At 34.4% G+C, this 25,640-nt stretch overlaps 1 protein-coding gene across 1 annotated transcript; it reads left to right on the forward strand.

Moving 5' to 3' along the window:
• The first annotated feature begins 6 nt into the window (after positions 1 to 6).
• LOC136042792 (uncharacterized) lies at positions 7 to 25,410 on the forward strand. The gene is made up of 2 exons (XM_065727739.1): positions 7 to 318; positions 21,579 to 25,410. Exons 1-2 carry the CDS (start codon positions 91 to 93, stop codon positions 21,753 to 21,755), a joined length of 405 nt encoding a protein of 134 aa, XP_065583811.1. The 5' UTR covers positions 7 to 90; the 3' UTR covers positions 21,756 to 25,410.
• The last annotated feature ends 230 nt before the right edge of the window (positions 25,411 to 25,640 follow it).

The following is a 25,640-nucleotide window of genomic DNA, read 5'->3' on the forward strand; positions in this document are numbered from 1 at the left end:
CGTAGTTAGTCTTACTTCAGTCATTGAACAAAACAATCTTTCAAAATTTTCTTTCAATTTGAAGTTATTTAGTACAAAACAGAATTTATAATGAACGCTTATTTAAATGAATGTTTTGCAAAAGCTTGCGAGATTGAAGCCATAGATGGCAAGCATAAAATCCCAATTAATCCAAATGACTGGTTCGTCAAAAAATACTACGAGAAAAAGGATGAAACTGAAGATATGCCAGAATTTAGCAGGAAATGGAAAATTTTCTATTACAAACATTTTTATGGAGACATCGGGAGACCAGTTGACTATAGGTGCAAGAACGAGGTAAGGTCTTTATGCAATAGACTACTAGCTTTTTTCAAAAACCATTTTCGACTTATAGAAGTATTGAAGATTCTAACTGTACTGGTTTTCAAGTTTTGGCACCATCAAACAGTTCGTGGTAACGAACTGTAGTAAGGAGCGACCCGGCTCAATAGTAAACGAAACTCTAAAAACACGGAATCCTGATGCTAAAAGATACATCAAAAGAATCAGATTTTTATGCTTATTTTAAATATATAAGTTTCATCAAATTTAATCTTTGCCATCAAAAGTTACGAGCCTGAGAAAATTTGCCTTATTTTGGAAAATAGGGGAAACACCCCCCAAAAGTCATAGAATCTTAACGAAATTCACACCATCGCATTCAGCGTATCAGAGAACCCTTTAGCAAAAATCTCAAGCTCCTATCTACAAAAATGTGGAATTTCGTATTTTTTGCCAGAAGACAGATCACGGGTGCGTGTTTATTTGTTTCCCCAGGGGTCATCGTATCAACCAAGTGGTCCTAGAATGTCGCAAGAGGACTCATTCTAACGGAAATGAAAAGTTCTAGTGCCCTTTTTAAGTGACCCAAAAAATTGGAGGGCGCCTAGGCCCCCCCACGCTCATTTTTTCCCGAAGTCAACGAACCAAAATTTTGAGATAGCTATTTTGTTCAGCATAGTCGAAAACCTAAATAACTATGTCTTTGGGGATGGGTTACTCCCTGACAGTCCCTGGGGGAGGGGCTATAAGTTACAAACTTTAACCAGTGTTTACATACAGTAATGGTTATTGGGAAGTGTACAGACGTTTTCAGGGGATTTTTTTGGTTTGGGGGTGGGGTTGAGGGGAGGGGGCTATGTGGGAGGATCTTCCTTGGAGGAATATGTCATGGGGGAAGAGAAACTCAATGAAAAGGCGCTGAATTTTCTTACATTACTATAAAAAAAGCAATGAAAAAATAAACATGAAAAAGTTTTTTCAATTGAAAGTAAGGAGTAGCATTAAAACTTAAAACGAACAGAGATTATTACGCATTTGAGGGGTTCTAAAAATACTTTAGCATAAAGAACGAGGTATTTAGAAGGAGATAAATAGCTCGCTCTTTATGCTAAAGTATTTTTAGCAATTTCAACTATTTATTCTACGGCCGTTCTGATTCAGGGGTCATTCTTAAAGAATAGGGACAAAACTTAAGATTTAGTGTAAAGAGCGTATGAACAAGGAGACAAACCCCCTCATATACATAATAAAAATATAAGAATATAAAAGTTTGTTATGTAAGTTAATTCTTAAGTTACGTGTATTTTTTACTAATAAAAACGTTCGTTAAAAATTAAAAGTTCTAGTTGCCTTTTTAAGTAACCGAAAAATTGGAGGGTAACTAGGCCTCCTTCCCCACCCCTTATTTCTCAAAATCGTCTGATCAAAACTAAGAGAAAGCCATTTAGCCAATAAAAGAATTAATGTGCAAATTTCATTTTAATAATTTATGTGCAGAGAGCTAAAATCAAACATACATTAATTCAAAAACTTTCAGAAAATAAATAAAAAAAACTAGTTTTTTTTTTAACTGAAAGTAAGGAGCGACATTAAAACTTAAAGCGAACAGAAATTAATCCGTATATGAAATGGGTTGTCTCCTCCACAATCCTTCGCTCTTTACGCTAAATTTGACTCTTTTTTAACAATTAAGTTTGACTACTTTTTAAAACAATTAAAAACTTTAGCGTAAAGAGCGAGGCGTTGAGGAGGGGACAACCCATTTCATATACGGATTAATTTCTGTTCGTTTTAAGTTTTAATGTCGCTCTTTACTTTCAATTAAAAAAAAATAGTTTTTTTTTATTTAATTAGATATATTAGAGTAAGCAAAATTTTTCTTGGCAGCATAAAAAGTCCAAATATGAACGGAACTATGGCCATCCTGGGAGCTTTAATTCACTTTTCAGTGGAAGGCGAATATACAACACGTTTTAGCGTAAAATTGCAACTGCCCAATTTTTTATCCATCTGCAAATTTCAACCACTGTCATTTGGAGTAGAGTTTTCTCATTTACAGTGTAGAAATAAAATTGTATAGTTACTTTAGACTCAATAACAACAATAAAAAAAACAGTAATCTCTTACGATACTTAGTTTTCTACATAGTTCTGCTCCTGTATTCAGCAGAAATAGAAACTTATAGTAGAAGTAAAAAAAAAAAAAACGTAAACACGCCTAACCATGGCCATATATTTCATCTAAGCTAAACAAATACTCTTTTCAATCTCTTGTCACTAACTCGTCTCACATCTTCATAAAAATATATAATTTAATGGTTTCATTATTGTCTTATGAGACAGAAGAGTGGGAAAGGTCTATAGCAAGGGATGTATCCAGGGAATGGGGAGGGCTAGGGGCTTGCTTCCCGTCTAAAGTCCCAGATTGTTCTATATTGTTCGGCACATTTTATCCAAACTGTAAAATAAAAAGTGCATTTATCATTTAGCCCCCGAATACTGCTTACATGCCTGCATACAGTACTCTGGCTTCTTCCCAAAACAATAACCATGTATAGAGTATTTCATTTTAAACCATAGATGTAGCTGCGAGAAGATGTAAGGGTTCCTTAGCTGCTTATATTGAAGCTGCTATATTTTGCTTGTATTGGAAGTACTCTTTGGAGCATTCGCTTTTAGATTTAACTAGTTCATTTTAGAGGATATGGGGAACCAATTTTAGATCGTTCTAGCTTACGCAAGGATTTAAGTCAACTCAAAGTCAACTGAGCCCATATTTGTACATCCTTTATAGGCTAGTTAGTTTTGTGTGAAACAAATTGCAACATTTTTTTTTCAATAATATGTTCAAAAAATTTAAATAGTAACATATCAAGGCTCTAATGCTACTACTACTAACAAATCACTGTAGCATCAAGCTACCTAATACCAACACAGCGACCTCATAGGCTAGTCAGTTTCAAGTGAAACAAATTGCAACAATTTTTTTTTTACAATAAAACGTTCAAAAGATCTAAATAGTAACATATCAAGGCCCTAATGTTACTACTACTAATAACTCACTGCACCATCAAGCCACCTAATACCAACACAGCAACGAATGCTCCTCAACTATAACCTTGGCCGTATATTTCACCTAAGCTAAAATTAAAATTCTTATATTCCTACAGGTGAGATAAGGCACTAATTGATATTCCAAAATCTTAAGGAAATTAAACTTTCGGGCTTTTCAAGAGACAATTATGTCTTATAAATTTTTTTGGGGTGAAACTGTTGTTTTCACAATTTTAAAGCTGAAATTCATTCTCAAAAAGTTTGATTACGCAGTAAAATACACTTAAAACTCAGTCAAAAGCCGAAGAATTTACTTTTGTTTTTGGGCAAAAATTCAAACCTTTTACTACAATTTTTCGGTATTTCCTGGTTGTATATTTTCAAGGGTTTTTAGTAGGTTATTTGAAAGATTGTATGATCCTTTTTGCGCAAAAATCACGTGTTGTAATTTGAAGTTTTGTATTTTTTTTTTTCAAGCAGACTATACCGTTGATAGCCTGGGTACATGCAGCCTTTCAGCTTTAAACCAAATCATACTAAGGGAGTTTTGAATCGACCTTTTTAGTCCTTCCTGAGATATTTCAGATAAGATATTTGCATAACCTGGATAACAATAGTTCCCTCCGATGACTGGGAATCTATTTCGGTTCCAGAGGAACTTATGGCTCCCAGAATTTTTTGCTGGATTGGACACAAAAGATTTATCCTCCTCCATTTTCCGTCCCTCAAAGTCCAAATTTGAGATCTATTTTAAATACCAGCTATTTACTTTACCTAATGCCTTTTATTTTACCTCGCTACTTAACCATGCATTGATTTTAATTTCGGTACGGGCCTATAATATATAATGATACGCTTAAGTCGATCGGTGATAACCCATTTTTGTATTCTCATCGTCTTGATACAAAATTCAAAGTTCCCTTGCCCTACAACCCACCTCAACACATAAACACAATAGTGTTTCCATAAACACAATAGTCTCTGTGCACCCAAGTTGTCTTGGAACTCCGACTCTCATGTTATGTTACACAACGTGAGAGTCGGAGCTCCAAACATCTGCAACAAGCGAAGTTTTCTACTAAAATGTGGGTGATAAAAATGGAAACTGGAAAAGCAAGTGAGTCCATTTTTTGTGCCGAATAATACCGAATTCTTACAGCTGCGTCTTACATCGTTGTCCCACTGAGTTGGATTTTAAACTTTATAGGAATTTTTGATGGGATAGGAAGCATTATAGCCAATGTACAAGCAGGCTTCAGAGTCTATTGCTTAGAAATTTATCTTCTGTCACAGAGAATGACTTTTGGGCAAGAATCAGAAAGCATTGTTGTCCACAGGGGCTTGAGGCTTTGTGTTATTCTTGTTGTTTTACCTTTTGTTCGTACCATGCGTTGCATTTGTGCTAAATCAGGACTTGACTGTTTTTGAACAGATCAAAATCTAGTAATAGATTTTGTTTTCATACCGTTGCGACAGCAAAAGATTTTATAGCGAATAATTGCGCACATTTTTACTTTAGTTGTTTTCACACTGACATTGAATGTCCTTGCATGATTATGGTTCATACAAGGTAAACATTCCTATCTTTCTTCTATAACTCAGTTATGGAGGAGTATGGGTGATTAAAAGAGGACGTCCATATGTGATCAAATTCCCCAGATAATTTTCGTTTTAGCAAGAACCATAATGCCCTTTTTTCTAACAGATTCCATCTGTAACGATTAAGCCATTCGAATAATGTGTGGCTCGTGCCCCTAATAGTGACAGGGAAATGACTTTCATAGAGCCGAACTTTTTAACCTTTCAACTATTTTGAGCCACTTTCAAGCACAAAAGAGGTCCGCTTCTGTAGCAGGGTTTGATCTAAGCCACACTGAAGTAATGAGTTAGATTAGTAGGATGTAAGCTCATCAAGGGCGAAATGCATAATGGCACTTCGTTTTGTGTGGACTTCACATTCATGGGAGGGGGGGGGGGCAAACACAACACCCGAAGCATGTACAATATTTCAAACTGGGACGTAATATGTGTTTTCAAAACTTCTATGTTGATTGAATCTCCCCGAATCTTTCCCATTTTAGTCCTGTCTGGGCCAATGTCAGGTTTTTGGCATGAAATGTTTTGTGGCAACTATTTCGAGCCACTTTCAAGCACAAAAGGGGTCCTATGCTGCAGCAGGGTTCAATCTAAGCCAACACTGAAGTGTTGAGTTAGATTAATGCGATGTAAACTCACCAAGAACGAAATGCATATTAGCACTTCGTTTTGTGTAGACTTGCATTCATGGGGGACAAACGTGACATCCAAAGGCTGTACGATATTTCAAACTGGGAGGTAATTCATATATCTTTTCATGGCTTCTATGTTAATTGACTCTCTCCGAGTCTATGATATTTTAGTCTCGTTCAGGTCAATGTTTGTTTTGTGGCATGAAATGGTAGAAATCGATACTTTGCTCTGGCAAAATCCGAAACTTGCCTACGACATGATTTCTTTTATTCCTTAAAAAGGGTACAGAAAGTGTAATTTTCGGCTGAATAAGTCGTCATCTGTGGATATAAACATATTTGTACTTGCTCCCATTATTTTTTGGTATTTGGTCAATTGATATTGTATAAAAGCAATTACTTTTTTTTGGAAGTGAGGATGATTTTTGAGTGAATTTGAAGGTATTATTGGCAATCAGAGACGTTGTCTAGAATTTAAATTGTGAGATTACTTTATAGTTCTTCCTTCGTACTTTAACTATATTCGTACGAAAAACAGAAAATAAAACAATGACTATTATTTTTTGGTATTTGCTCAATTGATATTGTGTAAAAGCAATTACTTTTTTTGGAAGTGAGGATGACTTTTGAGTGAATTTGTAGGTATTATTAACAATCAGAGACGTTGTCTAGAATTTAAATTGTGAGATTACTTTGTAGTTCTTTCTTCGTACTTTCACTATATTCGTACAAAAAACAGAAAATAAAACAATCACTATGAACAAACTGGAAATAAAACAAATCAAATCCATAGAAATAAAACAAACTTCGTAAAACAAACAATAATCAAAAGAAACTGATGACGCGTATTTTTTTGCTAATCGCCCAGTTTAAAAATGTTGTCATACAAATGGAATTTTACTAGAATAATTTACTTATCAGCAATGAAAAATATTTCTCTTTCTTTTCCTGCTTGTGCAACTTGAAAGGTTCAAATTCTTTGACAAGGCTTGTTTACAGACATTGTTTAGAAAACACATTTTATTACAGATTAATAGAAACACTATTAATATAATTTAACGAAAAAAAGCTTTTAAAATGACAAATTTTTAGTTTTTTTCAATTTTTTCAGTTTTTTTTTTCAAAAGATGGAGAAAGGAAGACTGTTTTCATACTTTAGTAATTAATATAGTAATTAGTAATTAATTTAGTAATTAATATTTAGTACTTAATATAGTACATGAAGGCCATAACCCTACCCATCCATCCAACTACATAAGTCCAACAGGATAGCCATACACAACCAACCGTACAGAATAATCCATGGACAGGCAGTCGTGTCGTAAGGAAGTATAAGTCGTCATTTACCAAATATTAAGAACAATAAAAAAGACAAATAATTCAGAGGCTACAGCCCAGCACAAGGGCTCATCTAGAGAATACACACTTGCCTATAGGGTTTTGGCACTTTAAATTCCCTAGCCAGGCAAGAGGCATGCCTACCATAGATTCCCTACGGCATCCCTGTGCTAGGTATCACAACCGAAATATATACCTATTAGAAAACCAACGTACAATAACTAAATAACTGCAGAACTTACTTACGTTGTGTTTGAACTCCAACTCTTATGTTCCAAAATCTGCTCTAAAAATCCGGAAATCTCCAAAAATCCAAAAAGCTCAAAAATCTGCAACAAGCGAAGTTTCCTACTAAAATATGGGTGATGAAAATGGAAACTGCAAAAGCAAGTGAGCCTCTTTACGCTAAAGTTTTTACGCTTTTAAAAAGTAGAGCTGAGAGAAAGAGTCAAACTTTATCATAAAGAACGGGACGCTGAGGCGGGAACATCCCTTTTCAAATGCGGAGTAATTTCTGTTCGTTATAAGTTTTAATATCTCTCCTTACTTTCAGTTAAAAAAAAACTTGTTTTTTTTTATTTAATGACAATAATGAGGATCGTGTGATGAAAAAGATTCTTAACTTTGTCCTTGAATCCAATGTTTCTTAACTGTAAAAAGAAGACTTCATAAAATCTATAACTTTATCTTCTACTAGCTGTTGGGGTGGCGCTTCGCGCCACCCCAACACCTAGTTGGTGGGGGCGCTTCGCGCCCCCCCAAGCCCCCCCGCGCGCGTAAGTTGTTACGCGCCATATTAGTTACGCGCCATTGTAGTTGTGTCCCTATGTCCCACCTGTGAATATAGATATATATATATATATATATATATATATATATATATATATATATATATATATATATATATATATATATATATATGTTTTTAACTACGTAAAACTTGCGAATATACAACATTCTTTGCTGTCCCATTGTCTGTGCATATAAATAGATTGTCAGGTTTACCGACTCTTGAACATGCAACATATAATGGTCCATGGGAAAACAATCCGTATTCAGATCTATACCTCATGATTCTAATGATTGCCCTTGAGCTTTGTTGATGGTGATTGCTAATCGACCATTCCCTGAGTCGCCATCGTCATTTATATATCCCCCTGTGCACCCCGGCGTCCCCTTTGTAGTTATGTCCCTGTGTCCCGGTCGTCATTTATATTCCCTGTGTCCCGGTCGTCATTTGTGTCCCGGTGTTCCAGTCTGTGATTTCTCTTTGAGTGTCCCGGGCGTCATTTATATTCCTTGTGTCCCGGTGTCCCGGTCGTCATTTATATCCCCCTGTGCCCCCCGGCGTCCCGATTGTAGTTGTGTCCCTGTGTCCCGGTCGTCATTTATATTCCCTGCGTCCCGGTCGTCATTTGTATCCCGGTGTCCCGGTCTGTATATACATTCGTTTTTTAGTTTTGTTTTTCTCCTTTATTTTTTTCCTTTTTTCTTTTTTTTCTTTTTTAGTTTATTTAGATTTTTAGATTTTTTAGTTTTTTTATTAGTTTTTAGTTTTTTTGTAGTTTTTACCATTTTTTTTAGTTTTCTTAGTTTTTTTTTTACTTATGTCCTGGTCGTCATTTATACTCCCTGTGTCCCGGTCGTCATTTGTGTCTCGGTGCTTTGTTGATTGCTAATTTATATTATATTTATATTTATATTTTTTATATTTATTAATATTTTTTTAGTTTTCTTTTTCTCTTATTTTTCAGTTTTTTCCTTTTTTTTAGTTTTTTCTTTTTTAGTTTTTATTTTTTTTTTGTTTTTTACTTTTTTTAGTTTTTTTAGTTTTTTTAGTTTTTTAGCTTTTTTAGTTTTTTTATTAGTTTTTAGTTTTTTTTTAGTTTTTGCCTTTTTTTAGTTTTTTCAGTTTTTTTAGTTTTTAGTTTTTTACCTTTTTTTAGTTTTTTTTAGTTTTTTAGCTTTTTTAGTTTTTTTTCTTTTTAGTTTTTTTTGTAGTTTTTACCTTTTTTAGTTTTTTTTCTTCTTTTGTATTAGTGTGAAATAATTCAGACGTCATATGCGGACAAACACGACGTCACTCGACAGACAGACAGACAGACATAACCCACAAACAACTTATTTTTATATATATTTATTCATATTTTTTTAGTTTTCTTTTTCTCTTTTATTTTTCAGTTTTTTCCTTTTTTTTAGTTTTTTTCTTTTTTAGTTTTTAGTTTTTTTTAGTTTTTTTACCTTTTTTTAGTTTTTTTAGTTTTTTAGTTTTTTAGCTTTTTTAGTTTTTTTATTAGTTTTTATTTTTTTTGTAGTTTTTGCCTTTTTTTATTTTTTTCAGTTTTTTTTTAGTTATTAGATTTTTACCTTTTTTTAGTTTTTTTTAGTTTTTTAGCTTTTTTAGTTTTTTTTCTTTTTAGTTTTTTTTGTAGTTTTTACATTTTTTAGTTTTTTTCTTCTATTGTATTAGTGTGAAATAATTCAGACGTCATATGCGAACAAACATGACGTCACCTGATCCATCCACAGATCCACACACAGACAACTTATTTTTATATATATAGATATATATAAAAATAAGTTGTCTGTGTGTGTGTGTGTCTGTCGAGTGACGTCATGTTCGTGTGTCGACTGACGTCATGTATTCGACTGACGAAACATGACGTACCGGGGACCGGGACACCGGGACATCGGGACACAAATGACGACCGGGACACCGGGATATAGGGAGTATAAATGACGACCGGGACACTCAAAGAGAAAGCGACCGGGACACAAGGAATGTTCGATTAGCAATCACCATCAACAAAGCACCGGGACACAAATGACGACCGGGACACAGGGAGTATAAATGACGACCAGGACATAAGTAAAAAAAACTAAAAAAAACAAAAAAAAGGTAAAAACTACAAAAAATAAAAAGAAAAAAACTAAAAACTAATAAAAAAGCTAAAAAACTAAAAAAACTAAAAAAGAAAAAATAAATAAAAAAAGGAAAAAAACTAAAAAATAAAGTAGAAAACCAAAACTAAAAAAACAAAAAATAAAAAAAAAATAAAAAGGTAAAAACTACAAAAAAAACTAAAAAGAAAAAAGAAAAAAACTAAAAAAAAACTAAAAAAAGTAAAAACCAAAAAAAAAAACTAAAAAGAAAAAAAGGAGAAAAACACAAAAATTTATTTCATCATATACCAATTCAAAAACGAATGTTTATACAGACCGGGACACAGGGACACAAATGACGACCGGGACATAGGGAATATAAATGACGACCGGGACACAGGGACACAACTACAACGGGGACGCCGGGGGGCACAGGGGGATATATAAATGACGACGGGTACATAGGGAATGTTTGATTAGCAATCACCATCAACAAAGCTCAAGGGCAATCATTAGAATCATGAGGTATAACTAAAAAAACTAAAAAAAGGTAAAAAACTAAAAACTAAAAAAAAGACCAATTCAAAAACGAATGTATATACAGACCGGGACATCGGAACACAAATGACGACTGGGACACCGGGACACAAGGAATATAAATGACGACCGGGACACTCAAAGAGAAATTACAGACTGGGACACCGGGACACAAATGACGACAGGGACACAGGGCATATAAATGACGACCGGGATACAGGGACACGACTATAACGGGGACACGGGGGGGGGGGGGGGCACTGGGGGATATATAAATGACGACAGCGACACAGGGAATGGTCGATTAGCATTCACCATCAACAAAGTTTAAGGGCAATCATTAGAATCATGAGGTATAGATCTGAATACGAATTGTTTTCCCATGCACAATTATATGTTGTATGTTCAAGAGTCGGTAAACCTGACAATCTATTTATAATCACAGACAATAGGACAGCGAAGAATGTTGTATATTCGCACGTTTTACGTAGTTAAAAACATGTATATATATATATATATATATATATATATATATATATATATATATATATATATATATATATATATATACTAGCTGTTGGGGTGGCGCTTCGCGCCACCCCAACACCTAGTTGGTGGGGGCGCTTCGCGCCCCCCCCAAGCCCCCCCGCGCGCGTAAGTCGTTACGCGCCATAATAGTTACGCGCCATTGTAGTTGTGTCCCTATGTTATATAAACTTGCGAATATACAACATTCTTTGCTGTCCCATTGTCTTTGCATATAAATAGATTGTCAGGTTATCCCCCTGTTTCCCCCGGTGTCCCCGTTGTAGTTGTGTCCCTGTGTCCCGGTCGTCATTTATATTCCCTGTGTCCCGGGTCCCGGTCATCATTTGTATCCCGGTGTCCCGGTCTGTATATACATTCGTTTTTTAGTTTTGTTTTTCTCCTTTATTTTTTTCCTTTTTTTTCTTTTTTAGCTTATTTAGATTTTTAGATTTTTTAGTTTTTTTTATTAGTTTTTAGTTTTTATTTCTTTTTAGTTTTTTTGTCCCGGTCGTCATTTATATCCCCCTGTTTCCCCCGGTGTCCCCGTTGTAGTTGTGTCCCTGTGTCCCGGTCGTTATTTATTTTTTAGTTTTTTACCTTTTTTTAGTTTTTTTAGTTTTTTAGCTTTTTTATTTTTTTTATTAGTTTTTAGTTTTTTTGTAGTTTTTGCCTTTTTTTTAGTTTTTTTAGTTTTTTAGCTTTTTTATTAGTTTTTAGTTTTTTTTGTAGTTTTTGCCTTTTTTTAGTTTTTTTAGTTTTTTAGCTTTTTTATTTTTTTTATTAGTTTTTAGTTTTTTTTGTAGTTTTTGCCTTTTTTTAGTTTTTTCGGTTTTGACGTCACCTGATCCAGTTTTTTCAGGTGACGTCACCTGATCCACGATCTACAGATCCACAGACAACTTATTTTTATATATATAGATAGTTTTTTTTTTTTACTTATGTCCTGGTCGTCATTTATACTCCCTGTGTCCCGGTGCTTTGTTGATTGCTAATCGAACATTCCTTTTGTCCTGGTCGCTTTCTCTTTGAGTGTCGTCATTTATTAGTTTTTTCCTTTTTTTTTTTTAGTTTTTTATTGGTTTTTACCTTTATTTTAGCTTATTTTTCAGTTTTTTCCTTTTTTTTAGTTTTTTTTTATTTTTTATTTTTTTTATTTTTTTACCTTTTTTTAGTTTTTTTAGTTTTTTTAGTTTTTTAGCTTTTTTACTTTTTTTATTAGTTTTTAGTTTTTTTTTGTAGTTTTTGCCTTTTTTTAGTTTTTTCAGTTTTTTTTTTAGTTTTTTATTGGTTTTTACCTTTATAGTTTTTTTTAGTTTTTTAGCTTTTTTATTTTTTTTATTAGTTTTTAGTTTTTTTTTGTAGTTTTTGCCTTTTTTTAGTTTTTTCAGTTTTGACGTCACCTAATCCAGTTTTTTCAGGTGACGTCACCTGACACATCCATCCACACATCCATCCACACATCCACAGACAGACAACTTATTTTTATATATATAGATATATATATATATATATATATATATATATATATATATATATATATATATATATATATATATATATATATATATATATATATATATATATATATATATATATATATATATATATATATATATATATATATATATATATATATATATATATATATATATATATATATATATATATATATATATATATATATATATATATATATATATATATATATATATATATATATATATATATATATATATATATATATATATATATATATATATATATATATATATCTTCTATATATATAAAAATAAGTTGTCTGTCTGTGGATGTGTGGATCAGGTGACGTCACCTGAAAAAACTGGATCAGGTGACGTCAAAACTGAAAAAACTAAAAAAGGCAAAAACTACAAAAAAAACTAAAAACTAATAAAAAAATAAAAAAGCTAAAAAACTAAAAAAACTATAAAGGTAAAAACCAATAAAAAACTAAAAAAAAAACTGAAAAAACTAAAAAAAGGCAAAAACTACAAAAAAAAACTAAAAACTAATAAAAAAAGTAAAAAAGCTAAAAAACTAAAAAAACTAAAAAAACTAAAAAAAGGTAAAAAACTAAAAAAAGGTAAAAAACTAAAAAAAATAAAAAATAAAAAAAAACTAAAAAAAAGGAAAAAACTGAAAAATAAGCTAAAATAAAGGTAAAAACCAATAAAAAACTAAAAAGAAAAAAAAGGAAAAAACTAATAAATGACGACACTCAAAGAGAAAGCGACCAGGACAAAAGGAATGTTCGATTAGCAATCAACAAAGCACCGGGACACAGGGAGTATAAATGACGACCAGGACATAAGTAAAAAAAAAAACTATCTATATATATAAAAATAAGTTGTCTGTGGATCTGTGGATCGTGGATCAGGTGACATCACCTGAAAAAACTGGATCAGGTGACGTCAAAACTGAAAAAACTAAAAAAAGGCAAAAACTAAAAAAAAACTAAAAACTAATAAAAAAAATAAAAAAGCTAAAAAACTAAAAAAAATAAAAAAAAAACTAAAAAAAAAGGAAAAAACTGAAAAATAAGCTAACATAAAGGTAAAAACCAATAAAAAACTAAAAAGAAAAAAAGGAAAAAACTAAAAAAAATTTTCATCTAAAAAACTAAAAAAAACTAAAAAAGGTAAAAACTAAAAGAACTAAAAAAGAAAAAAATAAATGACGACACTCACACCGGGATACAAATGACGACCGGGACACAGGGAATATAAATGACGACCGGGACACAGGGACACAACTACAACGGGGACACCGGGGGAAACAGGGGGATATAAATGACGACCGGGACAAAAAAACTAAAAAGAAAAAAAAACTAAAAACTAATAAAAAAACTAAAAAATCTAAAAATCTAAATAAGCTAAAAAAGAAAAAAAAAGGAAAAAAAAAGGAGAAAAACAAAACTAAAAAACGAATGTATATACAGACCGGGACACCGGGATACAAATGACGACCGGGACACAGGGAATATAAATGACGACCGGGACACAGGGACACAACTACAACGGGGACACCGGGGGAAACAGGGGGATGTAAATGACGACCGGGACACCGGGACAGGGAATGGTCGATTAGCAATCACCATCAACAAAGCTCAAGGGCAATCATTAGAATCATGAGGTATAGATCTGAATACAGATTGTTTTCCCATGGACCATTATATGTTGCATGTTCAAGAGTCGGTAAACCTGACAATCTATTTATATGCAAAGACAATGGGACAGCAAAGAATGTTGTATATTCGCAAGTTTTACGTAGTTAAAACCATATATATATATCTATCTATATTCACAGGTGGGACATAGGGACACAACTACAATGGCGCGTAACTATTATGGCGCGTAACGACTTACGCGCGCGGGGGGGCTTGGGGGGGGCGCGAAGCGCCCCCACCAACTAGGTGTTGGGGTGGCGCGAAGCGCCACCCCAACAGCTAGTATATATATATATATATATATATATATATATCTATATATATAAAAATAAGTTGTCTGTGGATATGTGGATCAGGTGACGTCATGTTTCGGCTGACGTCATGAAATTAGTTGCCATCATTTTTGCTTTGAAGGTGACGTCATTCAAGTTATATAAGACATATGTTCGCGTAGAATTCTATTAATGTTTAAGTTTACAATGACTGATGAAGATGCTCAAAGAGTCTATGCCAAAAAACTTGCTGCTGATAGAGAAAGTCAGAAAAGAAAGCGTGCCGAGGAATCAAAAGAACAGCAAGGAAACAGGCTTGAGGCTAAAGAACGCAAAACCGCGCAGTTAGATGAAGATCCACCTGGAAAGCGAGAGTCAAAACATATTAAAACTGAAAATGATAGCGATGATGATTGGGTTTAGGATTTTGACTTGGAAAAGGTCATCAATGACTACCAGATTTTAGTTAAAAAAACAAAGGTTCGGCGATATGTATTTCATAGTGAAGCTGAAAAATAAAGAAGAAAAAGAAAACTTAAAAAAGAAAAAAGAGAAATTACAGACTGGGATACCGGGACACAAATGACGACCGGGACACAGGGAATATAAATGACGACCAGGACACAGGTATTTAAGAATATCGTTCAAAGACAAATTTTTAATTGTAAGAAGACCGTTGAAAGAGAAATTTCTAATTTAAAAATGACTGAAAAACCTACAATGGCAACGGTACCACCATCGAAGTAGATAACCAGTGGGTTTACGGCCAACCTACCATCTTCAAAGATACCACGATAGGAAGACTCTACATTGTTCACCCCAATCAACATGAATGCTTCTTTCTACGCCTGCTTTTGGTGAATGTACCCGGTCCGACATCCTTTGAGCATTTGAGAACTGTAAACGGTACTATACATGACACTTACCGTAGTGCATGCCAAGCTCTGAATTTATTGGAGAATGACCAACACTGGGATAACTGCATCAATGACGCGTGCGAAACGTCAACCCAAGTCAAATTCGTACACTTGCTCTCCATCAGCTCCTACAGAGTTATGGGAAAAATATAAGTCAAAAATGTCCGAAGATATACTCCATCGAAAACAGTTAGAGACGTCAGAAATGACTTTTGATTTTACATCAGAAATTTATAACGACACTTTAGTTATTATAGAAGATTTGTGCGTACGTATGGCAAACAAACCTCTTCAGGATTTGGGAATGCCTTCACCTAACCGTATCGCTGCTGTTTCGACATGTGTAGAATTGGATCGTGAACAAAGTTACAGTACGAGTGATCTATTGTCGTATGTACAAAATAACATTTACAAGTTAACGTCGGAACAAAAAGACATTTATGATACGATAGACTCAATTTCAGGACGTATACAACTACCTGCTGATTTCTGTAGTTTAGTGACGTCCAAAAATGAATTGATTGAAAAAGTATTTCCGAATATTCTAAAAAATTATAAAAATAATAAATGGCTAAGTGAAAGAGCGATTCTCGCACCCAAAAATATAGACGTCCACGAAATCAACAATATTGTTTTGACCAAGATTCGAGACCAGGCAGTCCTTTGCAAGTCAGTCGACACAGTTTTGGAACCAAATGAAGCGGTTAATTATCCATCTGAATTTTTAAATTCCATATATCTTTCAGGGTTTCCACCACACGTGCTACAACTAAAAATAGGCGACCCACCAAAGTTTTGCAATGGCACGCGACTTGCCGTAAAAAAAACAATGGTAAGCCTAATAAAGGCGACAATCTTGATAGGGCATTTTGAGGGTAAGGCTGTTCTTATTCCTCGCATTCCCATGATTCCAACGGATCTGCCTTTTCAATTTAAAAGATTGCAATTCCCAATTCGATTAGCATTTGCAATCACCATTAACAAAGCTCAAGGTCAATCATTAGAAAAATGTGGTATAGATCTTAATACTGATTGTTTTTCCCATGGACAATTGTACGTTGCATGTTCGAGGGTCGGTAAACCTGACAATCTATTTATATGCAGCGACAATTGGACAGCGAAGAATGTTGTATATTCGCAAGTTTTACGCAGTTAATTTGTATTGTATCCGTCTATCTATCTATCTATATAAAAACGAGTTGTGTGTATGCATGTTTGTTTGTTTGTAAAAAGAGCGTTTGCATATGACGTCATTATTAGTGCATACGGCTTTGTATATGCACAGACAATGGGAAAGCCAAGAATGTTGTATATTCGCAATTTTTACGTAGTTTAACTCCTGCAGACGAAATGAATGCTTGCCTGAAAAATTCTAATTTATGGGCACACGTAAAAATATTAAAATTAACTACAAATATGCGTGTCCGATTGCAAAACGATGATTCTGGTCAAACATTTTCAGATCAATTGCTGGCAATTGGAAACGGAAAGCTTCCAGTAGTGGGAAAGCCAAAAATGTTTTATATTCGCAATTTTTACGCAGTTTGAAACACATATATAAATCTATCTATATTCACAGGTGGGACACAGGGACACAACTACAATGGCGCGTAACTAATATGGCGCGTAACGACTTACGCGCGCGGGGGGGCTTGGGGGGGCGCGAAGCGCCCCACCAACTAGGTGTTGGGGTGGCGCGAAGCGCCACCCCAACAGCTAGTATATATATATATCTATATATATAAAAATAAGTTGTCTGTCTTTGTGTCTGTCTGCGGATCAGGTGACGTCATGTTTCTGTGTTGACTGACGTCATGAAATTAGTTGTCGTCATTTTTGCTTTGACGGTGACGTCATTAACGGTATTTAAGACATGGCAACAGCCGAGGAAGCTGCTCAAAGAGTTTATGCCAAAAAACTTGCTGCTGATAGAGAAAGTAAGAAAAGAAAGCGTTCCGAGGAATCACAAGAACAGCAAGAAAACAGGCTTGCGGCTAAAGAACGCAAAACCGCGCAGTTAGATGAAAATCCACCTGGACAGCGAGAGTCAAAACATATCAAAACTGAAAATGATAGCGTTGATGATTGGGTTTGGGATTTTGACTTGGATAAGGTCATCAATGCCTACCAGATTTAAGTTAAAAAAACAAAGGTTCGTCGATATGTACTTCATAGTGACGCTGAAAAATAAAGAAGAAAAAGAAAACTGAAAAAAGAAAAAAGGTAAAAAACTAAAAAAAAACTAAAAAGAAAAAACACTCAAAGAGAAATTACAGACCGGGACACAAATGACGACCGAGACAGAGGGAATATAAGTGACGACCGGGAACCTCAAAGAGAAATTACAGACTGGGACACCCGGACACAAATCAGGACCGGGACACAGGGAATATAAATGACGACCGGGACACAGGGACACAACTACAACGGGGACACCGGGGGCACAGGCGGGATATATAAATGACGACCGGGACACAGGGATTGTTCGAATAGGAATTACAGACCGGGACACCGGGACACAAATGACGACCAGGACACCGGGACACAGGGAATATAAATGACGACCGGGACGCTCAAAGAGAAATTACAAACTGGGACACCGGGACACAAATGACGACCGGGACACAGGGAATATAAATGACGACCGGGACACAGGGACACATCATTAGAATAATGAGGTATAGATCTGAATACGGATTGTTTTTCCCATGGACAATTACATGTTGCATGTTCAAGAGTCAGTAAACCTGACAATCTATTTATATGCACAGACAATGGGACAGCGAAGAATGTTGTATATTCGCATGTTTTACGTAGTTAAAAACATATATTTATATCTATCTCTATTCACAGGTGGGACACAGGGACACAACTACAATGGCGCGTAACTAATATGGCGCGTAACGACTTACGCGCACGGGGGGGCTTGGGGGGGGCGCGAAGCGCCCCTCCAACTAGGTGTTGGGGTGGCGCGAAGCGCCATCCCAACATCTAGTATATATATATATATATATATATATATATATATATATATATATATATATATATATATATATATATATATATATATATATATATATATATATATATATATATATATATATATATATATATATATATATATCTATATTCATAGGTGGGACACAGGGACACAACTACAATGGCGTATAACTTATATGGCGTGTAAAGACTTACGCGCGCGGGAGGGGGTTGGGGGGGGGCGAGAAGCGCCCCCGCCAACTAGGCACTTCGCGCCACCCCAACAGCTAGTTTCAAATAAAAATAGCCACTTCGAGAAGATTGCAGAAAAGTGAAATGTAATTTTGTCATTTTATTGATTGAATAAACTTGAAGTACCAAAGAGAGTATGAATACGATCTGATTGTCCGATCTGATTAGGTTGAAATTAAATTAAAATTAGGCTTGAATTAAAAATGGAATAGTTGTGGGCAAGTCAAGTCATCGCTGATTGTAAAAAAAGCCATGACAGATAGTCCAGTTAAATGAGAAGAAAAATATGGTATTAATTTTCCCACCTTCATTGCCGTTTTTATCATCTCCCACTTATGCTACACCTCTCATGCATGTCACTCCACAATGCCGTTTCCTGCACTATTGGGTGTTAATAGAACAAAAAAGAAAAACAGCTGAAAAACAGTAAAAAAGATAGCAACAAACAGAGGAATAGCTTTGCTTTGGATGTGACCTAACAAATGTAGAATTTCGAAACAATCAAAGAAAAAATCTAAAAAACCATGGCTTTCAGGTAAGAATAGATCTAAGATGGGTACAAAGCATGCTTTATTTTGATGTCTTTTGAGTTTTACTATCGAAGAATCTCTGTTGAAATACATAGAAACATCTATCTTTCAGGTGGAGGGAGGGAGAATTTTTCAATGGGAGTCTTCAGGAGGGGATTTTTTGCGGGGGAGTCTTCATGGGGGATTATCTGCAGGAAGAATTTTCTGTGGGAACTCTTCGGGGGAATTTTTCGTGGGGTATGGGCAATTTTCCGGATAGGTGGAATAGCCTACACAAAGGACCCTGTTTGTCCTTCTGTCAGTAGTTTTTCAATCTGAAAAAATAAAAAAAAAGTTTTTTGAACTGAAAATAAAGAGCAAGATTAAAACTAGAAAAACATAAATTGCTCCGTATATAAAGGGGTTTTTCCCCCCACCCCCTCAATAAATTACTCTTTGCGCTATGGTTTAGCATTAAAAAAAACAATTTCTTGTTCTAATTAAGCGGCCCTCGTGTTCCTGGATCCGTTCTTAAAAAATTGGGACAAACAGTCAAACTTTAATGTAAAGAAGAAGGTATTGAGAAGGGGGTAACTCCTTTATATACGGAATATTACTGCTTGTTTTTAGATTTGAGTTTTATTTTCGAAATATTGTCTGTTCGTTTTGGGTTTGCTCCTTACTTTAAATTCGCAAAACTTGTTTTTCTTTATTTCATTCTGATTGTTTTTCAAATAGTACCGGTACATCCGGCTAGTCCTAGATGAAAAATCCCCCCTTTCACGGAAAACTCATCAATTGATATTTCCTCCCACGTAAAATTCACCTTCTCCATAAAATTCCCTCCGGACAGTTCTATCCTGGCTGAAAATTTCCCCTCCCCTCTATAAAACTCCTTGCTGATGATTAAGCCTGACAAATTTTCCTTAGCACACTTTTATTTGAAACAGACTAATTTCTAATCGTTTGCTCGATCTCTCCAGAGATCCCACCTTCCTTGGAAATTTTTCCCAGGTATTCAAGCACGCTAATAATACCCCCTGGACAATTCCCCTTTAATATATCCCCATGCAAAATCGAGTTAGTAAAGAAAAATTAAGAGAAACAAAAAGAATTTCGTATTGGAATTCTGTCAAATCCCCCCAGTCCAAATGTTCACCTAGAAATTTCCCTCCCCTCGGAAAATTATTCTTATCCCAGAAAATCTCCCTAATAACAAAATGCCTCCTCCCGCAAAAAGTGTTTGTATAATTCGCAACACTATACTATACGTACAATAGTATACGTAAACAATGGGCAAACTTAATAACTTACAGGCCTCTTCCCACGGATTTTGAGGAGTCATGTTACCCTTAAAGACACAGCATTTGGATCTATCAACTATACTGAACAAAATGACTATCTCAAAATTTTGATCGGATAGGTTTGGAAAAAACGGGAGGGGGGTAGTTGCCCTCCAATCTTTTTTGGTCACTTAAAAGGACACTATAACTTTTAATTTCCATTCAAATGATCACTCTCACAATCTTTAGAACTGTTATTTCGATTATGATCATCCCTGGGGAATAAGAAAAAAACACATATGTGATTTTTCTTCCGGTAAAAAAAAATGCAAAATTATACATTTTTGTATATAGAATCTTGAAACTTCTGCATTAGGGCTCTCTGATCATCTGATGTTGTGATTTTCTCTAAGATTCCTTCACTTTTAAGCGGTGTCCCCCCCCTCTTTGGAAAGTAAGACAAATTTGCTCATTCTCATTATTTTTGATGGGTAACACTAAACTTAGTGAGTTTTACATATTTGGATCAGAATAATAAGCTATTTCTTTTGATGTATCTTTCAATATTCCGTTTTTTTAGAGTTTTGGTTACTATTGAGCAAAGTCGCTCCTTACTTACAGTTTTGTAAGTAAGACCCACAGTCAGGCGTTTTCAAACTGTTTCTACTCGCGTCTTGGACATTCGATTGACGTCTCTAATTTCAGATTAAATATAAAAAAAACAAGTTTTTTTAGCTGAAAGAAGGAGCGACATTAAAACTTAAAACGAACAGAAATTACTTCGTATATGAAATGGGCTGCTTCCCCATTAACGCCCCACTCTTTACGCTAAAGTTTTACTCCTTCTCTTAACTCTACTTTTTAAAACAGTTTTAAAACAGAGTTTACTTTTTAAAACTCTGATTACCACCGAGTACAAATACAGAAAGAAACCGATTCAGTCAGACCAAGAACTTGAGTGTGGTGGCTATATCAGATAAGTACCTAATAAACTTTCACTATAAAAAAAATAATTGATACAATAAATATCTTCTGTCAGTCAGCAACAAATATCAAGTTTTTCTCATCAGACAGCCTTTTCAAAGCATTGTTTTAAACTTTTTTTTTACTCTGTCCGTACTTATCTCCTTACTAAATGGTATCTGTAGTGATGCAGAGGCATACGCAGCAGACACGCTGATAAGGTTAATCCGTCCAATATTATTTGCAATTTTCAAATAAAATTCATCTTTTGTCACAGTTTTAATGTACTCAATACTCATTGTGTGTGGCTTTGGAATTTGATTGTTTATATTTTGATATTTTTTTCTAGCGTTGCAGCCATTATTGGACGTCCAGACTGGGCAAACTGACTGCATTTTACCAGATAGATAAATGGGGATGGGGAAAAATACGTATTAAGTTTTACCGTCAGCGCTGCAAGAACCATCATGATTATACACAGCCACGTTGGGATCCCTACGTTCTCGAAGAGGTATTATATAAGTAATGTTCGAAACACTTCATAGTCACATCTGTTGATACAACAGATAGCACACCGGTGGATCCAGGGGGCGGGAGGCCTTAGTTCCCCCAAGATTTTTCTGGTGCCTTCTTTCACTTTTTTTCTTTTTTTCACTCTTTTTTTAGAACAAATTTGTCAATTTGGTCAATTACTGGCACCCTTGTCACATTCCCCCCCCCCAAATTTAGCTCTGGATCCTCTCCTGAGCCAACATTTTTGAAAGCGTGTGTTTTTTCTTGATTAACATAGAATTAACATAGATTAACGTGTGTTGTTTAGACTAGCTAGTGCCTAATAATAACAGGCGTTATATGTTATGCCAGATTCATCTAATAGATATGAAAATTATTATTCCAATCTTTCATCTTTTCTAGGGTCAAAACATTATGCCTTAAATATTAACTCTGACTTGCCAAACTCCAAGTTTTGGCTTGAAAATGAACATGAACCAACTCGGAAAATTATGAACAAAATACTTTTTCCACGAAAAGTATTCAGTACATAAAATAGGAATCAGTACATTCAAAATTTTTACAAGCACTTTTATGGGGGCAAAAAATCAACTTTAAACAACCGTTTAAGTACATTTTCATCCACGCACCATATTTTTCATTGCGGATTTTTCTTTTTACATAATTTACATGATCATATTGGGAATCTCCAATTTTAACCCACTCCAAACTTCAATTCTTACATATTGGTGTGTGAAATTTTAATATTGCATATACCAACATAGCCGTACTTTTATTTGGGACTAATTTCCATGACAAGTCTACGAACCTTTTAATTCGTGTTTACAACAAATTCACACTTTTTCAGTCTAACCCTCTGAATTGCGGATTTGAGTAACTAAAATTTTAGAAATTCTACTTCTTTGCATCAAAAACTTACTTTCTTATTACTTTTGGAATTTTATTCTCCAGCATGAAGGCTTCTGCCAAGTCAGTTTGCCATCAAGCCATTGGCCAATAGGAGACAAAACCAAGAAAGATACTCTGAGTGAGAGGCAAAGGTGGCATTAGTCTTTTTGTTCTCTAATCTCTTTCCAGGGCAGTTTGCCTAGAAGGAGTTGTAGTAGGAACTTCAAAAGTGACTCATTCCATTGTAAATTGCAGGTTCTAGCGTCTTTTTAAATAGTCGAAAGTCATTGAGTTCCTCAAACACATCCAATCAAAATTTTGATATTTCCATTTTTTGGGGTACTTTAAAGCTTTATTAATAATTTATTTGATAATGACAACCCCCTCCCCCCACACAGCCTTCGGGGCAAAGGCTGCAAGCTGTGCCCTGGGGGCATGTAATGTTTTACTGAACATTATGGAAGGTTTTCATGGACAGAATCGGAGAGAACTAGGCCTCCCCGTCTTATTTTCCTCCAGTGCATGACATGATAGCCAAAATGTAAAACTTTATATTTACTTGAATTAAATTCAAGTAGCCATTGTCTAGCCCAGTAATCCAGCGTGTCGAGATTGGTTTGGATTGAGGCAGCCTCCGCCCAAGATGATGCTGCCTCGATGAGCTTAGAATCATCTGCATAGAGTGTGAGAAGGTTTTGGAGTATTTCAGGAGCATCATTGATATATATGTTGAAAAGTGATGACCCAAGCACGGTTCCTTGGGAAACTCCGCTTAGAACAGGTATAGGTGATGATAGTACACGTAGTACTTTATCATTAATAACAGCAACTCTTTGGGCTCGTTCTCCCAGGAAGTCTACAATCCATTCAATGATGTTCAAGTGGATGCGACCAGCTTGAAGCTTTTTTTCAGCCTTAGGTGTGCGACTTTGTCGAATGCTTTTGCTTGATCCAACAAAATCATGTCCACAGGTGTCCCTTTTTCCAGTAGTTTGGTGACTTCATTGTATGACTGTATTAAATTTGTGTCCGTGGAATGGCCATTTCGGAAACCATGCTAATTTGGAGACATGATGTTGTTGTATGTCAAGTGCTTAGTGACAGCAACATTTATGATTCCCTCGAGAATCTTTGAAGTTACTGATGTTAGACTTATTGGCCTATAATTTTCAGCTTTGTCTTTGGAGCCTTTCTTGTGTATTGGTAGAACAGTAGCTTTTTTCCAGTCAGAGGGGACAGCTTTTTCCTTTAGTGATTTTTTGAAGATTTTTGCTAAGGGCGAGGTGTACCTTTAAGAAGTTCAGCGGAAGAAGTTCAGCGTAAAGGTGAGAAGAACTTTAAGAAGTTTAGCGGACCCCAGGTAGTTCCCTCTTTCAAAAATAGTTCGATAACGTGTTCGATTAATTAAAACTCTATCAGCGACTTTAAATTTCTTCTTCACAACTTACACTGAAATGTATAAGAAAAATTTCAAGTTTATTATTGCTGTGATGAACTTTAGGAGGACTAAGATTGGACATGCGGACGTTGATTATAACACCTGATTTTATTAAATCTTTAATAAAAGCAACAGTATTTTTCAATGCACAATATCTCGAGATTTAAAGTCAAATTATCCTTATCAATCGTTCAGCCAATGCCGTCTTTATTGGACTATGCCAATTATAAAGTATTTTATTATATTTCAATAAAACCTTTTCCACATGTGGGTTGACAGATTCACTTCCCCGATTCGTTTGAATTTTTCTACAAGAATCTTGTTCAAAGATAGATTCAAGGGCTCTGGCAACTTCATCGCCTCTCTTTGAACGCAATAGAATGGCAAATTCAGAACGACAAAAACACTGATTGCTAGGAAAATATACCGTTACAGAATATTGCAACGTCTTTTAATATCGTTTAGAATCCAAAAAGTCTGCTTGAAATATATGCAATGGGAAAATGACTTGAGCTTTTCGAAAATGGTTACCACGAGCTCGATGATTTTTATAAAGTGTATAACTTGGCTCACTCTGTCAATATTATGTTTGTAACTTCTTTTCAACTCCAGCGACTCTAGAAATTGTGGCAATGGAACCTAAAATTCTCGATTCAGCAATCTATATATATATATATATATATATATATATATACATATATATATATATATATATATATATATATATATATATATATATATATATATATATATATATATATATATATATATATATATATATATATATATAGATGCCTACCAGATTTTATTTAAAAAAACAAAGGTTCGGCGATATATATTTCATAGTGACGCTGAAAAATAAAGAAGAAAAAGAAAACTGAAAAAAGAAAAAAGGTAAAAAACTAAAAAAAAACTAAAAAGAAAAAACACTCAAAGAGAAATTACAGACCGGGACACAAATGACGACCGGGACGGAGGGAATATAAATGACGACCGGGACACTCAAAGAGAAATTACAGACTGGGATACCGGGACACAGGGAATATAAATGACGACCAGGACACAGGTATTTAAGAATATCGTTCAAAGACAAATTTTTAATTGTAAGAAGATCGTTGAAAGAGAAATTTCTAATTGTAAAATGACTGATGAACCTACAATGGCAACACCCGAGGAAGCTGCTCAAAACGAATGTATTCAAGCCGAAGTAGCTGAGCTGGTAAAGCGTTATGTTTCAGGTTCTAGGTCCTAGATGCTCCAGGTTTGAACCTTGGCCTTAGCATTAATACAAAAGAAGAAAAAAACTAAAAAAGGTAAAAACTACAAAAAACTAAAAAGAAAATATTAGAAAAACTAAAAAAGCTAAAAAACTAAAACAAAACCAAAAAAAGGACAAAAAACTAAAAACTAAAAAAGAAAAAAAACTAAAAAAAACTAAAAAAAGGTAAAAATTACAAAAAAACTAAAAAGAAATAAAAACTAAAAACTAAAAAAGGAAAAAAAAACTAAAAAAACTAAAAAAAGGTAAAAACTACAAAAAAAAACTAAAAAGAAAAAAAAACTAAAAACTAA

The sequence above is a fragment of the Artemia franciscana genome, unplaced genomic scaffold, assembly GCF_032884065.1.
Source record: "Artemia franciscana unplaced genomic scaffold, ASM3288406v1 Scaffold_2034, whole genome shotgun sequence".
NCBI classification, from domain to species: domain Eukaryota; kingdom Metazoa; phylum Arthropoda; class Branchiopoda; order Anostraca; family Artemiidae; genus Artemia; species Artemia franciscana.

Excerpts from the sequence above, each read along its gene's own strand:
- LOC136042792 (XM_065727739.1), top strand. The coding sequence starts at position 91 with ATGAACGCTTATTTAAATGAATGTTTTGCAAAAGCTTGCGAGATTGAA. Across the intron at positions 319-21,578 it reads ACTATAGGTGCAAGAACGAG|CGTTGCAGCCATTATTGGAC; the intron begins GTAAGGTCTTTA and ends ATTTTTTTCTAG.